Source organism: Pagrus pagrus (assembly GCF_965226575.1).
Source record: "Pagrus pagrus genome assembly, chromosome: 10".
NCBI classification, from domain to species: Eukaryota; Metazoa; Chordata; class Actinopteri; order Spariformes; family Sparidae; genus Pagrus; species Pagrus pagrus.
This window is the reverse complement of record NC_140194.1, coordinates 32931031-32948911: the sequence shown is the minus strand read 5'-3', so window position 1 is coordinate 32948911 and position 17881 is coordinate 32931031. Positions and strand designations below refer to the sequence as shown.

The window sequence follows — 17881 nt, the reverse complement described above, 5'->3', positions numbered from 1 at the left end:
ACACCTGCTCTATGACTGATTCATGGGACTTTGCTATACAGGAAATCAAATTATTAACCACAATTGTCAGGCAATAGCATTTAACAGATGCACATCATTTAAAGTGAATTTGTTGTAAGTGAGATGAACATAAAATTCCTTACAAAGTTTTCCTTGTTGTCTTATTCTCTATATGGAATTGGACATCACGGGTTATTCTCTGAAGGTAAAGCTCATATCTCCGAGGGTCATGAAAGCCACCCTATTCCTAACATTGTGATAAATGGGCTTCAACGTATTCCAACGGGGCGCCCCTCCTGGCCAATCAGGGTGTCTGCAGCAGCTTCGACACCACCCCCCAGCGGCCGCACAGGCGCACTGAGCTCCCAACTGCCATTTTGTGGCAGAGGCTACTCTGCTAAAGCGGGAGAGGGATTAAAACAAACTGCGAAGAAGCCTACAGTTCTCACCAGCCTGTTAAACTTTGTAGTACAGACTCTCTGCTTTCGGCTGAGTTAAACGGGAAGAGAAACACATAAAAAGAGGTAAAGTATCACTACTTTTCTGATCGGGGGGAGTTTGCAGGATCTTTAATCGGCCTCTAGGTGTCACGATGGGGCTCTGGGTCCGGGCAGCTCGTCGGAGAGTGTTTGTCTCCCTCTATCGTTATTGGAAAACCCGTCAAAATACGTTTAAATAACCGAAGTTCTAATAAATGTACACACAACATGCTGTTTTTAACGTGTATGTGTGAAAATGTCATCGAGGATAAGTTACTAATACTTCGACGATTTGGTGGGAGAGTTTAGGCCAAGGCGTCCATTTTCTCGCTTCTTTGTTTCCCGTCTTTACAGCCTTGACGACATGGAAACTGGCGGGTTTAAGTTATTGCTAACATTAGCTTGTTTGCGTTAATATAACGCTACGCCAAGTACAACACAAACATTCATACACCCAGGGTAACATTCCTGCGGGACTACAAACAAATATCCGAGTCACATTTTACCCCGATGATGTTACTCTTGAGTTTAAGCATGTTACATAACGCTAACTATATCACCTTTATTTGATGAAAATCTGTTGGCCAGCAGTTAGCTAGTTTAGCTCAAAGTTAAGGCCCTTCCCCACCCAATGCTCTTAGTATACCTTAAAGGGTCGGAAGCGACGGAGTCGCCATAAGTAAATAGAGCAAATAGTATTTATTTTAAGTAAATGGTAGTTACCGCATCGCATATTATTGAAATTTAGTTCAATTCGGTTAGCCTTCCAGCTAGCGAAGTAATGTAACATATGCAGAAACTGTAAGTTAACACCCAGGCCAGCGCGGAAGGGAGGATGACGAAGCATTCATCGAAAAACCTTCCTAGTAAACCAGTAACGTTAGCCACTGATTCACTAAGACCAAATACACGGTTTGTGTTCTCCCAAAATCAAACATCTTCCACCGTCGAATATTGTATTCTTCTTCTTTCCAGTCATCGCGCGCTGGTCGGAATTGGCAGTTGTTGTTGCACCCGTCGCCCGCTTGTCTCTTATTCTAAGCCCACCTAGAGCATCATAGCCACAGATATATATTATAGCAGAGAGCTCCCTCTACGATTCGGCCTGGAGAGCTACAAAAATACCGCTTTATAAATGCTGCACAAGGAGGCGACAGCTGCCAGGCTGGGCGCTCACTGTCATTGCCATGTTGTGGTAACATTTGTCGTACCATAATTCGACGTATATGTAGGCCTATTGACAGCGCTCAGCTTCCACCCATTTAACAAAGAAATATGTGGATATGCTTATGAGAGCCTGTCGCTATATATTGGGTATTTTCACAATCATGCCTGTACAGCTGTAACACGCATTCTAATAATACATGAAATAAGCGAAATCAGTGATTTCTTGTCATCATCTGAAGTACATGCACTCAAAATTCATCAGAATATGTACTTTGGTTGTTAATGTTAAAAGCCACCACATCCAAAATATGAGTCATGGTTCTGTAAGTGGTATATACTGGTATAAATGGTACACATTCGAGTAGTTGTACTCTGTGACATACAGTTTTCAGATCAATAAAATCACCAGGGAGTTAAGCTGTGGACTCCATAAGGGCTAATAGTATTTTGAGCTTGTGAAATGTGCAGATATAATTTCAAAGCATGTGGTTCTGTCTATCATCACTTGTAAAGCTGTAGGGAGAAGACTGGGATAACAGCTAATATGAACATGTGGGCAGATTCAAAATATTAGCCTAATATAGAATAGAATCTTTATTTGTCAGTTGTACATGCGACATGCAAACACACCCGAAATTAGTCCTCTGCATTTAACCCATCACTAGCTACACATTGTAAGAACACACACTGCAAACTAGGCGCAGTGGACTGCCATGACAGGCGCCCGGGGAGCACATGGGGGTTCCGGTGCCTTGCTCAAGGGCACCTCAGCAGTAACCCAGGAAGTGAACTGGCACCTCTTCAGCTACCAGTCCAGAATATTTGAGGCCAATACTCATATTAATTTTTGGGAGGTTAGAAAATGATATTGGTCAATATATTGCCTAATTCTTGTTTGATACCTCTTACAATATAGCAGTGCATGTTAAGTTTCCCACACTGTTTGAGACTGAAGTTTCTGCTGGGAACCTTGAGTTCTGCATTTCTGTTGATGCCACTTGACACACACCACCCACTCAAACATTTTTCAGACCAAGTACACCCCCTCATGGCTACCGCACTCCCAGATGGCTGTGCTGGAGCTGTAATGAAAGAAAAGTGAATGCATCCGCCAGTCAACCTCTTATGATGTATCCCCCTTTCCTTCCGACAGGTTTACAGTCAGGTATCAACCCGAAGCCTCAGGTGAGTACAAGTGTTTTGAACAGAACTGTTTACATTGTCAGAAATGTGTATGTTCTTTAAGTCACTGTCTAAAAAAGAAAAGAAAAAAATCAGAGAAGCTGTGTAACGTGTGACTCTTCCCTCCTTCAGATTGACAGGGACAGTGAGGTAGCAGACATTTGATTCAGCAAAGCTCAGGGCTTTCAGCAGCAAAGCAAAAGGGAGATCACCTGTGTCTTAACGCTGCAGCCCAGCCCACAGAAATCATGATAGCAGCCAATTTTTCATTGCTGTTCCAGGTAACACTAGTCGTTAACTGCCAACAGTTGCCCAAGGGGTTGTTTGAAATATGTCACTCTTGGTCTGTGTTGAGTAGTTACTCTATGTAAAAGGAGGTAGAGATTCATATCAGTTGAACGTAAAGCAGAACTAAACCATGACAGTCAACTTGCAGCTGGTGGCTTCAATAGTATGTGAATTGAGCATGTGCAGGTCATACAAGCCTAAGCCAACATCTTTTGTCTTTCTGGAGGAAAAGAAGAATTTGTGGTGAAGGTAAAGATATCAGTTTCTGGTGTTTAATCCTGCTGGGAACCACCAAGAGAATTTGAGAATCTGACCCATACAGTCTGGATTAGATCATGGGTCAATGTTCAGTGGAAGGCTGGGCAATGTGGTTTATAAATAATATGTAGATATTTTTCGGCTGTGCAGTTACACAAGATATAAACCTCAATATACACATTTATTCTAGAATAAAATCCTGTAACCACGGCATAGTGACGCCACAAACATATGAAAATCGTATAGAATTTGATACATTCCTGGCGATTAAACTGATCACCATTATATAAAGTAATTAAAGTTACCCTAACTATAAACATACTCGGGCGCCCCAGTAGCTCAGTTGGTAGAGTGCACGACCCATGTACAGAGGCTGTATCCTCACTGCAAGTCTGACATGTGGCCCTTTTTCTGCATGTCATCCCCCCTCTCTCATCCCATTTCCTGTCATCTCTTTAGCTGTCTATCAATAAAGTGATATAAAGGCCAAAAAAATACTTCTACAGCTGACAGCTAAAAAAAAGTGAAGCCAAAACATCTCAATCTCTATGTTGGTAGCCAGGAGTTTAGCACATTGGTGTATAGTCCTATGTGCTAAAGCAAACATGATTCCATTGAATGTGGGGTCATTTAAAACACCGCTAGACAATGTTTGTTTCACAATGCCATATTTCAGTTCCTACCCATCATGGACGGAGGGCCAACAGAGGGTGTAGGGGTGGTGGAGGTCCCCACCAAAGACTTTCCCTCCATCCAGGCCGTTCACAGCCAGGATGCCATGGTGGCTGACCTCCTCCAACAAGCTGCAGAGGCTGGGGGAGTGGTTGAGGGACAAGCTGGAGTTGTCCTGGAACAAGGTTTCTACAAACTGAACATTCCACACTCCATTTGTAAAATGAGCACATATAAGTTTAGATTTCCATCACAATAGACACATTTTTGTGGAAATTGTGGTCAGATTTCTTTTGTCCTGGCAATGTTGTGTTTCAGGTCACGGGGAAGGAATGGTAGCAGCCTCTCAGGCCCAGCAGCAGCTGATGGAAGCTGGGGTGGGAGTCAGTGTTGAAGATGGAGCAGGGGTTGAAATGATGGTTATGGACTCACTGGATCCCACCCTCTTGCAGATGAAAACTGAGGTAAGCTCAGTGTTTAGAAGTTTGTACTAAATGTGACATGATAGTGTCCTGGTCCTGTCAGCTGCAGCAGGACGCAGACCTGGTCTCATAAGAATATTTAATTTGTGCTGTCACTGTTGTTTTCATGCACATTAGGTGCATTTCACAGAGTGTCTTGCTTTTCCCCAAATTTCTAGGTGATAGATGCTGCAGTAGGGGGATCATCAGCTACAGTGGGTGTTGTTGGAGGGGTAGCAGGTGCTGCTCACCAAGCAACTGTAACAACAGTGGATCAGACTCAAATCATTACACTACAGGTAGGTGCTGTTTTCACATCATGGCTACATCCAGTTATATAACCTTTAATCCCTTTTAGGGGGAAGACTGGACTCAAGCTGCATGTAAGCCTTTGAGAAGTTATATTCTCAGATGGCTTCATAGATACCCCATACATTCTGTGAACATGATCTCTGGACTCAGGTTTCCCTCTGTCCTCAGGTGGTAAACATGGAGGAGCAGGCGGCTCTGGGTCTGGGGGAGCTCCAGCTGGTACAGGTGCCTGTTTCTGCCACCACTGTGGAAGCCCTGCAGCAAGGCACCTTCGTAGACACTACTGCTATGCCAAAGGATGGCGACCCAGTCATCTGTCACACCCTGCCGCTGCCTGAGGGCTTCCAGGTACACAAACAGAAATAGTCATTGGTCAGGCTTGAACTCAGACGCATATCACTGGACTGCATTCGAAAAAAACTTTGCAACTGCATCACTTGCTATTTTTTAATAGTTTGAATCACTTTTACATAAAAGTCATTCTTGGAATATTTCAAGGTCAACCTAGACACATTTCCGTAGGACTTAGAAATAAGCCCAAGTCTGAGTTGAACACAGTCACACTAAAGTAAAGGCGACAGCTGCACAAGGTAAAACAGATTCACTGCCTTTTCTGTCTTCTTAGAGCAGATAGTTGATAGTTGAACCACTAAATTACCATCTCGAATGCACAAAGAAAATAAAGTCAGTTTAATATGCCGTATCTATCCTGAAAATTATTTTATTCCTGTGCTGCTGCGAAAAGGTGAAACAAACTTGGGGATTGGGGGAGCGGAGCAGGAGCGGACATGGATTTCTATTCATGGGAGCGTGGAGCAGAGGACTTGCAATTCACCGCCATAACGCTAGAGGCGTGTGTGTGGCAAAAACTCCAGTCTTATCGATTCACCACGCGTGTTAATCTCGTCAGACGAGACGAGACGAAAAATATTCGTCAACAATGTTTCTTTTCATGACGAAAACGAGACGAAGACGAGACGAAATCAATGCCCTTAAACACTGACTGTGCCGAAATTAACACGCATTTTTTGTTGACGAAAAAAGACGAGACGAAATCTACTTAATCAAATAAAAACTTAATACAATGTGTCTCTTTTTTCGTCACAGACTTCTAAATTACAATCAAAAAGTGCCTTAACTGGATGCGCGTCAGTTTTTTTCTCCTCCTGCGCTGCCAGGTGTGTGTGTGTGTGTGTGTGTGTGTGTGTGTGTGTGTGTGTGTGTGTGTGTGTGTGTGTGTGTGTGTGTGTGTGTGTGTGTGTGTGTGTGTGTGTGTGTGTGTGTGTGTGTGTGTGTGTGTGTGTGTGTGTGGGCTGTAACGATTCATCGAGTTACTCGAGTTACTCGATTACAAAAATTGGTCGAGGCAAAAACTCTGCCTCGAAGCGTCGTTAAATTCCTATGACGCGCAGAGATCTTGAATGTTCCACACGGACCGTTGTTAATACTACTGCGTAAAGTGCCGTACACGGACACGGAGAGCCCTCTCCGTCGCCGGAGAGCCGGAGAGCCTGACGGAGAGCCTCTCAGTACTCTCCGGGCGCGGAGTGTCCGTCACTCCGTCGCAGGGAAACGGAGACGGCAAGGGCTGTGATTGGTCCTCTAAACTCACGTCCTCACGCTGGTTCTCCAGCAGCCCGGGGGGGTTGCATTGCGTATCCGCCACCACGACGGAGAACTGCGAAGGCTCGAGATGACATGCCAGAGCAGAATCAGTTTGTGCGCGTTTAAAAAACGTAGATATGATATCTGCTTTACAGACAGTTGAGACCGACGTGACATGTTCTCTCTCTCTGTCTGTCTGTTAGTGTGTGTGCACGTGTGTTTGTTTACGTCGGTCCGGAGCTCCTCCCTTCGTAAAACAGAGCGGAGGAGAATTGTAGATGCGCGACGATGAAGAAATTATTAATTAAATGAACACGGTCCGGATCGGTTCTATAGGAAAAGTGACCTTAAATGACTTCTGTTGTGATTTGGTGCTGTGTATAACATAAAATTATATATAACACAGCATGCGTGCACACACATAGGTTGCTAGGTTACCATAGCAAATAGGCCTATCCCAGAGATTATATATTATTTGTTAGTAGGTGGTTAGAAGGTGCAATCCCTTTTTGTAATGTTGTATAAGACAACACTAAGGCAAAATGGCCGTTACTATTTAAGTTTGTATTGATTCATAGTGTTACATGTTATACATGTTTTACAGTAAGTTGAAACTGTATTGTTATTTAAGGAGGAGTTGAAGTTGGAGTTGTAAGAAATACCTCTGTTTTTTAAAGAAATAAAAGCTAAATGGTTGATCATTTTACAGCCACATCATTTTCGTCATGCATTATTTGTTTTGGTTGTTTAAAAATGCAAAATATATATATATACGATTAATCGATTAATCGATCGATAAAGTGCTAGATTAATCGATTCCAAAAAGAATCGATAGCTACAGCCCTAGTGTGTGTGTGTGCGCGCACCTGAGTGAGGAGCACACAACACCGGTGCTAAGTGCGACGAGTACAAACAGAGCTTCTCTGGTGAAACGTGCTACAGAGTAATTTCACGTGTTAACCCGTGTTTCAATAAATGTATTCCTGCCTGATAAAACGTATTATTCCTGAGATGTCGTAGCTTCATCTGGGTCGATTTACCTGCTTAAAAAAATAAAATTTGGTGGGATCTTTGGCAACCTATTACCTATCTTACTTCAGACATCACGTCAGCAGTGTTTTTGGTTCACATCGGTGTGGCACAGGCCGACAGAAAGCAGCAACACTGTCTTTGCAGCTGCTCCTCTAGCAACGTAGCAGTCCTAATCATTCAACATGTGGAGCTACTTCATCAGGTTAAGACATAAATCTTGTGAGATGAGTGAGAAAAAGACTAAAATGAATCTAGCGGTTTGACTAGATGAATTGTGATTAACATTACTGTCAATCTGCTTTCAAAGACGAAAAAAAAAGACTATTGACTAAAACTATACTAAAATACTTTGGATTTTCTTTGACTAAAACTAGACTAAAATGCCAAGACTTTTCGTCGACTAAAATGGTGACGTTGGATACAGTATGTATACAGCATCTTTCATGGACCCAGAGTCGAGTCTTTAGCTTGATGAATGAGGTCATTGACCATAGAAGTGGAAACATGGACATTTCAACATTCATTGCCATTCAAACGGTCAAGTACACCCTCCAGTCCAGGGAGAAGACAGCTGTGTAGTTCTTCAAAAGGGAGGATGTGCAGTACGGGGAGGTGGACCGCACACTGTGCAAGAACAATACATGTATAACATTTCTATCACTCATTCAGTACACTGCCCTTTGCTAACGAGAAAGAGAGAGGAAGAGTCTGAGCTTAGCAAAGCCATGTATTTTGCAAACCAAGGCGTCAGAACTCACATGTACACCAAAATCATGTTTCACATTTACACGCTTTTAATTTTTACTCACATGTAACAATGAAATACACTGAAGGCTTTCATAGAGGAGAGTAGAACTGCAACACTAGCAGGCTGAGGTGGCCACTGCAGAGTACTGTAAACATATGATTCATTAAAATATGCTTCGAATCTGCCCCAATATGATTTTGAGGCTCTATTCAGGATATCGCTAATAATAATGATGATAACAATAATAATAATAACAATATTATTATTATTATTATTATTATTATTGTTATTATTATTAACAAAAATTTCTCTTTTGCACAGCTTCAGAAAGCCACAAACAATGATTTGTCTATAGTGATAAACTTGACTAAAGAATAAATGCATTTGATGTGTAGGTAGTTAAGGTTGGTGCCAATGGGGAGGTGGAGACAGTGGAGCAAGAGGAGGGAGGAGAAGCCCATCCTGAAGAGGAGGAAGATGAGGAGGTGGGGAACCAGCTGCTGGAAGAAGGGGAGGATGAGCCCATTCAGCCTTCGAATGATGACCCAAATTGGGTTAAAGACCCGGACTATCAGCCCCCATCTGGAGCTATCAAGAAGACCAAAAAGGCAAGATAGTTATGTGGTAACACTGTCATTGTTACTGGGGATGTGAGACTCTATCAGGCATGCAAAAAACTCGCTTATCAGCAAACGTCTATCCTTTCATGACTGTTTGTGTCACTTGTGTATATTGTCCAGACATATCCACTGTGCTTATTTCATGTACTGTGTCGATTTGCTATTGTCTTAAAGTGTATGTAAGTTAGTGCGTGATGCAGGGCTTTTCTACCTGGAAGTTATTGTAAACATGGAGATTTGTTTTACTCTTTAGTTATACAAAAGAACGTAAGAGTATTAATAATAAAAAATAAATAAATAACTGGGCCACCTAGAGTATGGATCAGACAGATATGATATCTTAATGATACAATGTCTGTGTCCTATTGATTGAGTATATTTAACATATTTTTTCATATTTATTTTAGCATATGGCGCAGTCCTTTGTCAGATGGTTTAATGATATTACACTGGTGCTTTTCTGTTTTAAACGAGCTCTTACTTTTTTCACAATACATTTGCATCCCTGCTCTTCCCTGTGTTTTAACTGGACTTGTACAATAGATTGACAGAAGTGCCTTCATTTAATATAAATGACTTGCTGTTTGTCCAGGGTAAAAAAAGTCGTCTGCGTTATGCTGAAGGAGATAAGGACATGGATGTCAGTGTCTATGACTTTGAAGAAGAACAGCAGGAGGGCCTTCTGTCTGAGGTCAATGCCGAGAAAGTGGTGGGCAACATGAAACCACCTAAACCCACCAAGATCAAGAAGAAAGGTGAGTCACTGTTGTCTGCTGGACTGAGGACGTGATAGGAATGACACTATCAGACAGTGTTATTAAAGTTTCATTTTGATTGGCTCTTCAAAGTTGGTTTGGTATAAGTACCTGTCGTATAATCTATAACAAGCTGTGATACAGTGTAGTTTGGACCCATTAGCTGCTATATCAGTGGTTATTCATCTTTCGGTCTGCGTGAGAATGTCATACACAGTGACAAAACAGTTACCATCAATATTACCCTTACTATATTGTACAATATCTACAGGGTTTCTGATACAATTTTTTTTCTACAAATAGTGAGGGGTGTTACAATAGACAAAAATCACGGTTCGATACGTACCTTGAGGTCACGGTTCGGTTCATTTTCGGTACAGTACGGGAACAAAATGCAAAACATAAATTTACTTGTTGTTTATTCGGAACTTTTGTAAACCAACAATTTATTGTAACATTATACAAAATAGGAAAATAAAATAAAAAAATAGAATACTGTTGTAAAGTGCTGCCTGGTAATAAGTTAAATAAATTATTGTCACTGTCTCTTTAAATCCCTCTGCCAGGTTTGCACTGGTGTGTTGTTCATACGGGCTGAGTTGCTAGGGAGAGGCTGCTTGATTACCAAAGTCAGCTGCGCTTGCACTAAGGTCATTTTTTTTTCTTGGGTACACTTGGGTGGTGCCATTTCAAGCGCCGTGGCACAACGCTGAAATTCAGCCAAATTTAGCACAGAGCAGACAGGAAGTCTGACACGAAACAACAACAATACATCCAGTTGATTTTCAAAATAAAACACTCAACAAGTTTGTTACAAGCACAAAAACTTCAAAGAAGAGATAAATACGCGCTCTTCTTCTAATCCTTCAGTCGGGAACACTTCGTGTTATATTTATAACACGTATAACTGCAGTCGTGTGTGATTATGTAATTATCACGGGAATTCCTCGGTTTCGTTTCTCCAGCTGTTCGGCGGAACTGCGCCGTGCCTGACTCGTCTTTCTCCGTTGCAGTATTTAACCAGGAAGCCGAAGTGTTCCCAAGCAGGAGACCATGATGTAAACGGGCTGCACGTGTAGCTGCAGGCAGAAAATAAACACACGCAAAGCCAGAAGCGTGGATCAGGGGTGTGTCTAATGGTGTTCACAATCTGACAGCTAAACAGATCCTTCACTCATCAAATAAAAGAGAAATGACCCACAAAGCAATGTTACAGGACCAAACAACAGTAACGTAGTAACTGGTAGTGTCTTTGGCAACTTAAATGAGAGGAAAAAATACCGCAGTTATAAGTGGAAAAGCCTCTGTCCTCTTGTCTGTCCTACTGCCTCTTCGTCACATTTCTGCCCAAAAACAGCGTCTGTCCCCGGCAGCAGAACCAGGCGGCTCCCGCAGTTGAATGGCAGCGATTATGTGACCCGATTCAGAGCAAAAAGCTTCAACTCACCATGTCGTTGTCGCTTCCACTACTGTGTTGTTGTAATTACTGTCTCTGGCAACTTGTATTGAAAAAAATCGCTGCGACAGTGATCCCTCCTGACCGAGACTTCAGTGAACTTTCCCCCAGAAAACAGCGTCCCTCTCCGTGAGTGAGAGCCAGACAGGGTCTGCTGTTTACCGATGGTGATTATGTAATTGTGTAATTTAGAGCAAAAAACTTAACTTTGTCACTTTCCAGGATGCATGGTGGGTCAGGATTTCAATCACAACACATTATAACTGCATTCCAATGATTATAGACAGTCGGTGGATACATGATTAACAGGTGGACATCGGAGGAAAGACACTGAAAAAAACACACAGATGTCAATGTCATGATGAGTACCATCACGCCTCTTTTGGATACATGGCGCCGGCGTGCTGTATGAATTGACACACTGTGTGAACAAACAAAGGTGGAGAAATGGTGAGCTTTGCTGTGCCGATAATGCAGAGTCTCTCTGTGAAAAGGGATTATGGTGCAACCACTGTTGTTGAATGTGCGCTCTCTGTATGTCATTGTTGTGTGTCAGGAGTGAAGAAGACGTTTCAGTGTGAGCTGTGTAGCTACACGTGCCCTCGACGCTCCAACCTGGACAGACACATGAAAAGCCACACCGACGAGAGACCTCACAAATGTCACCTGTGTGGAAGAGCCTTCAGGACGGTCACCCTGCTTAGAAATCATCTGAATACACACACTGGTATACAATAACACAGCTTTAAGAGGAGACTCAACAATGAATGAGTTTGTTAATACCATGCAACGACTACACGATTATGCATGTCTTGTTATTTTATGTTTTCAGGAACTCGTCCACACAAGTGCACAGACTGTGATATGGCTTTTGTGACTAGTGGAGAGCTGGTTCGTCATCGTCGCTACAAACACACACATGAGAAACCATTTAAATGCTCCATGTGTGACTATGCCAGTGTCGAGGTAAGACCAGCTCCTGTATGCTTTATATTTTAACAAAGTTTGAGAGTGAATTCAACGTTTTACATTTGCTACTATAATTCTCATCCAGGAGTGACAAAGAGCAATGGAAATTCCCAGTTCTGTAGTCAGCAGGACCAGGTTCATATGTTACTCCAACAAGTAAATCCACACTGTTTGTTTAAAGTAAATAAAAATGAAACCTAGCCTTATGCATTTGGATTTTTTTCTGGTTGCACCATACTTGTACTGAACCTTGACTGTACCTCAAACAGAGGTACCTACTGAACAGTGACTTCTGCTTACCATTACACCCCTAATAAAAATGTATGTAAACTGCAGCTTTTCTGGAAGCATACAATCGTGAGGCAGTAATTGCACTTTATTTTATTGTTCTGATATGTAACTATGTGTGTGGGTGTTTTGTAGGTGAGCAAACTAAAGCGCCACATTCGTTCCCACACCGGCGAGCGTCCATTCCAGTGCAGTCTTTGCAGCTATGCCAGCAGAGACACATACAAGCTGAAGAGACACATGAGGACACACTCAGGTAAAACCAACTCCTTAAAGACTTTTCTACACTTATAAAGCAGTGCAGTAGGACAATGTGGCAAATGTCAGTTTTCAGAGATGGGGTTTTTTGGCAAAAACAATTGTCCACATTATCATATGAAAGAGTAGTATTGTTCAAATCTATATTTTGGGCTTGAACTCTTAAGAATCTTTTGTATTCCTGCATTGTTCTGTCAGATTACATATATTAGTGAGAACAGTGAACAGGGATAACCTGCATACATGCTCAATCTTCTTTTCAGGAGAGAAACCTTATGAGTGCTACATCTGCCATGCCCGATTCACCCAGAGTGGAACCATGAAGATGCACATTCTGCAGAAACACACAGAGAATGTGGCCAAATTCCATTGTCCACACTGTGACACTGTCATCGCACGCAAGAGTGACTTGGGTAACACAGTGTAAACTTAACAGACAGACAAGGTCATGTACTTTGCCATGCTGTTTGATTTCCCTAACGTGCTTTTTCTTGTGGTCTGTATGGATCTGCAGGCGTCCATCTTCGTAAGCAGCACTCGTTTATTGAGACTGGAAAGAAGTGTCGTTACTGTGACGCTGTTTTCCACGAGCGCTATGCTCTAATCCAGCATCAGAAGTCACATAAGAATGAGAAGAGGTTCAAATGCGACATGTGTGACTACTGCTGCCGCCAGGTATGTGTACACAGATACCTCTGTGTAGTGATCCATTGGGTTACCATATTCCCAGTGGTAAACGTGTAATTCATTTGATTATCAGTTATGGGTCATCCAAGCCAGTAGCTCTATCATTATCCTTAAACATCATTAAACTTTTTAACTTTTATAATTATTTAGCAACAACAAACGCTTAGCTGTGCTAGGTCTATGTTGTTTCACATCTTCATCTGAGTTTAGACTGTTAACTGCTAGATGTTAAGTAATTTTACTGTATGATTTGACCTATCTTTGGCTCTAGAGAAAAAGTCAGGAATAAACCAGAAATCTATTGTACAAAATGACACGGCCATCCATCCAGGAATTGTGGAGATATTTCAGTCTCCCCTTGAGAGGACCCTGCCGCTTCCATGGCTAAAAATGTATAGAACTTTATATCTGTATCTGTATAACTGTGATTTTAACCGTGTCCCCTGCTGCTGGGTGCAGGAGCGTCACATGGTGATGCATCGTCGAACCCATACCGGAGAGAAACCATACGCCTGCAGCCAGTGTGAGAAGACCTTCAGACAAAAGCAGCTGCTAGACATGCACTTCAAACGCTACCATGACCCCAACTTTGTTCCAACCGCCTTTGTCTGCCCCAAATGTAGCAAGACCTTCACTCGCAGGGTAAGGACACTTCTCTTTGTAGCTGTCACAGACCTGAAGTCAACTGCCAGGTGGTTCAGCTTCAGCTAATAACTTAAAAAAGTCAACAGACTAACAAACAGTGTGTTCCTGTAGAACACTATGGCTCGCCATGCTGAGAACTGCACTGGTGAGGTGGAGGATACAGAGAACGGAGCGCCGACCCCAAAAAAAGGAAGGAGAGGAAGAAAGAGAAAGATGAGGAGCAGGAGAGATGAGGATGACAGCGGTAAGACTTTGACATTGTTTGCAAGCATGAATCTGTGTTTGCTCAGCTCTGATTAGTTCATCTGATGCCTTCTTTGTTGTATCTCTGTCATTCAGAGGACGATCACGCTGAGCCAGAAGAGGAGGAGGAAGAGGGTGAGGGTGAGGAAGAAGCATCACTGCTACAGGAAGAGGAGGAAGCAGAAAGCATGGAACTGGACCAGGCCCCTGCTGCCATCCCAGTACCGGCTCCCGATGAGCCACCAGTCAAGAGGAAACGAGGCCGACCCCCCAAAAACGCCCCCAAGCCTCCGACACCCAGCAAGTCAGTCCGAGTGGCTGCCAAGACTACTGCTTCTGGTGAGAACACTGACAGGATTTTTAAGACAAGAAATGATGATGGTTAAGAGTACTTCAGTAGAAAATCACAAGGATTTAATCTTAGGATAGTATTTCAGCAAAGGCACCTTCAGTACATCATTATTCTGTATTTAGTGTGGTTCTTGCCAGTCGTGGTCAAACTGCTGCATGGAACTATCAAAGGTATCGCAGCTGATGAAAATGACTGATTGACTTAAAGATTGAAGATCAGACTGTAAATTAATTTTCCAAATCTTCTATATCATACTATACAATATTTGTCAAAAATACTGACTAGTTGAATATACAGGAACAAAGGGTGTCTATAGTGGCCTCTCAGGCAGCAGCTGTCAGAGATGTTCATAAACTGAACATCACTGAAAGCTGCAAGAGTTATTACACATGTCCAGAACTGCAAAACTAGAAGTGTTTCCATCTCCTATAATCATGGATTAAAGTTCTCCGTCGCTACGACGGATTTCCGTCATTCAAACTTAACAGAAGCGACTTGTGAGATCAGTGTAGATCAGAGGAGAACTGTTGGCTGTTTTTTATTGACAGATTGTCACACTCTACAGCCAATTGTATCGTTAACAGCGTGTGCGCGCCTGACCACTGACAGTGCAGTGACCCACACAGGGCGGGATCTCAACACGGAGCGGTGCTAAAGTTTAGCTGCTTAGCTAGCAAGGACTCGTCGCGCTGCTACGTTATCAACTGAGTTTAGTCAGCATGTGAGAACTCGTCTGACACGGAGAGTCTCCTGTTGTGTGCTACATGTGTGAAATAACAACTATAGTCTGGACTCTGTCTGCAGTGTATCTGTGTAAACGGCTTCATTCAGCGTCTCTCCCTCCCCTCTGGCACCGTGAGTTACCATGGTTACAGGAACGCCCTGAAACTTTATAATGAGGATCAACAAGAAGTTTTTGGTTAGTTTGACTGTACGGAGTCATGAATGTTGCCTGATTGTAGCTCAATGCTGAAATCTTGTATTATAACATATAGAACAAAGCCTCAGAGCTTCTTTGATTACTAACAGTATGTTAGTGATGACAGAAAGTGATAACTCGCCATCAGACTGACAAGGCTGCAAAAGTTGCTGCTTGTTTGATGTATTTTTCTGTTAAATGATAAAAGGCTCACTTTAAACAATATTAATAATAATTAATGATAATGATGATGATGAGAAGAAGAAGTAGAAAAATAGCGTACTGAAAAGTTCTGTAGATGGTTGATTATTTGAAAGAGTAAAACTTGAGAGAAGCTTGGCAAAAAAAGGCACAGATTGATTTCATAGATTGAAAATTACATTGAAAAGACAAAAAACATTTTAAGTGTGAATAGAACAGCTGTTCAGATCATCCTCCTGTAAAACACTGTTGGTCAAATATTTAAACTTGATGTCTGCATTAGAGAACATGGTGTGGGGTGAGGCTGTAAATCTTATCGTATTTTTTTAGCACGTGTCAAGTAAAATGCACTATAACATGTTTCACAAATTACAAATTGGGAATATGACTTGGCTACAGCTCGAAAAAACATTTCAGTCAAAAGATATTTTTTTTTGCTTTAATCCATGTATAATACACAGCAGACAATACCAGGTGCTGTGCAGCAATACAGGGTCTGGAGTTATCAGTGTCTCTGTCAGGAGAGAGTTGTGGAGGTCGCGCCTCAGTCTCGATGAAGACATTTGAGGACAGAATTACAGCAGAAATTACAACTGAATTGTATAAAAACTTGTCTTGGAAAGTTGGAACTAAAAAAGCCTCATCGATGAGAGGTGAGATAAGATGAGAGGTGAAAGGTCTTCAAGAAACTGAAACAAGTCCAGTTTGATCCATGATACCATGATTTGGATGACTGAGAACCTTCATCAACTTGTCTTGGAAAGGTTTCAATTACATAGTGCACCCGGGCTAACTACATTAAAAATATAAAACGTTAACATTTTCATCCTTTAAATAAGGACCAGAGGTAGTTTGAGTCATTGTCTTGGCACCATCACATATAATCACCTATATTTAGTTCTTTCCTGTGCCAGGGATGCATTTAGTTATTATTCCTGTAACCTCTGAATGCAGTACTATAGTATGTCTATGTTGTTGTTTTTTTCAGCTGCTGCCATCATCCAGGTGGAGGATGAGAGCACTGGAGCAGTGGAGAACATTATAGTGAAGAAGGAGGATGGTGACACCTCTGCAGCAACACCTCTGGAGCAGGGTGTAGCCCTAACTGTGGAGGGGGTGGGGCTGGATGGGGAAGGGGTGGAGACTGTTGAGTTGGCTGTGAATGAGGAAACGGCAACAGCTGCCGCCAACGGAGATCTGACACCAGAGATGATCCTCAGCATGATGGACCGATGAACACGCCACACACATGTAGCCAGACTGAGTAAAATTGGCAAATAGGCATTAACCACATCCTTCACCTGTCAGCAGCCGCTTCGCCTCCATTCATTTGCTGCGAAGAATGGTGGCAGCAAAAACAACCATGCACAAAGAAGGGAAGCTGCATGTAAATACTTACACACAGTAGTTTCACATCAATATACATCAACTTGTACACACACAAATGCACACAAAATACCAGATCCTCCTGCACATCCTTGTGTCATCTCCTACATCATATACAGATAATGCTAATGACGACTGCTCTCTGCTCTTCTTTCAGTTTGATTGTGTTCTGGATGAATCATTGTGTATTTTGCTACTTGTTTTTTTACCCAAAGCCACATCCTGTGTCAGTCTCTACCCACACACTGCAGTTAATGTTCCGCTCCTCTCTGTTTCTCTGCCAAATGGAGGCATATGTGATCTACCATCACCCTTCACTTTGATTTTCTGCTGTCCTGCTTGTTGTTCTTGCAGCTATGCTGACTTTGCAAATTCCAAGCCTTTGTATGTGTGTATGTGTATATGTATGTATGTATGTATGTATGTATGTGTATATATATATATATATATATATATATATATATATATATATATATATATATATATATATATATATATATATATATATATATATATATGTATGTATGTGTATATATATGTATATATATATATACATATATATATATATATATATATATATATATATATATATATATGTAGTTTTTCCAATGAAACCTAGTATATGGTACTTGAGTTTGCCTCTGAGACAACACTTGCTCTCAGTCATATGATCTGTATATCTTCTTTTTCCCAAACTCTGATTCTCCTTCTTGGCCTGTGTAAACACATGGTCCATGTTGTGGTGTTAATAGTTGACTGTTTGTACATGGAGGCGTCTGTAGTAGGACACCAACAAAATAATTTTACTTTATACATGATCATATGGGCACAGGCAGACCACAGTCAAATGAACTGAAGTCTGTATAACTGTAGTCTAGTTCCCCTGTTTGACATCCAC

At 41.9% G+C, this 17881-nt stretch overlaps 1 protein-coding gene across 2 annotated transcripts; it reads left to right on the top strand.

Moving 5' to 3' along the window:
- The first annotated feature begins 358 nt into the window (after window positions 1–358).
- Window positions 359–17042, top strand: ctcf (CCCTC-binding factor (zinc finger protein)). 2 transcript variants are annotated; one of them, XM_084364565.1, is made up of 18 exons: window positions 359–524; window positions 2800–2831; window positions 2961–3109; window positions 4051–4231; window positions 4365–4510; window positions 4687–4806; window positions 4988–5167; window positions 8600–8812; window positions 9417–9579; window positions 11592–11762; window positions 11868–12001; window positions 12428–12548; window positions 12814–12963; window positions 13065–13225; window positions 13697–13879; window positions 13994–14126; window positions 14222–14464; window positions 16586–17042. In XM_084364565.1, exons 3-18 carry the CDS (start codon window positions 3077–3079, stop codon window positions 16831–16833), a joined length of 2580 nt encoding a protein of 859 aa, XP_084220691.1. In that variant the 5' UTR covers window positions 359–524; window positions 2800–2831; window positions 2961–3076; the 3' UTR covers window positions 16834–17042. The 2 variants fall into 2 exon arrangements, with proteins under 2 accessions (XP_084220691.1, XP_084220692.1); XM_084364566.1 differs by lacking the exon at window positions 2961–3109.
- The last annotated feature ends 839 nt before the right edge of the window (window positions 17043–17881 follow it).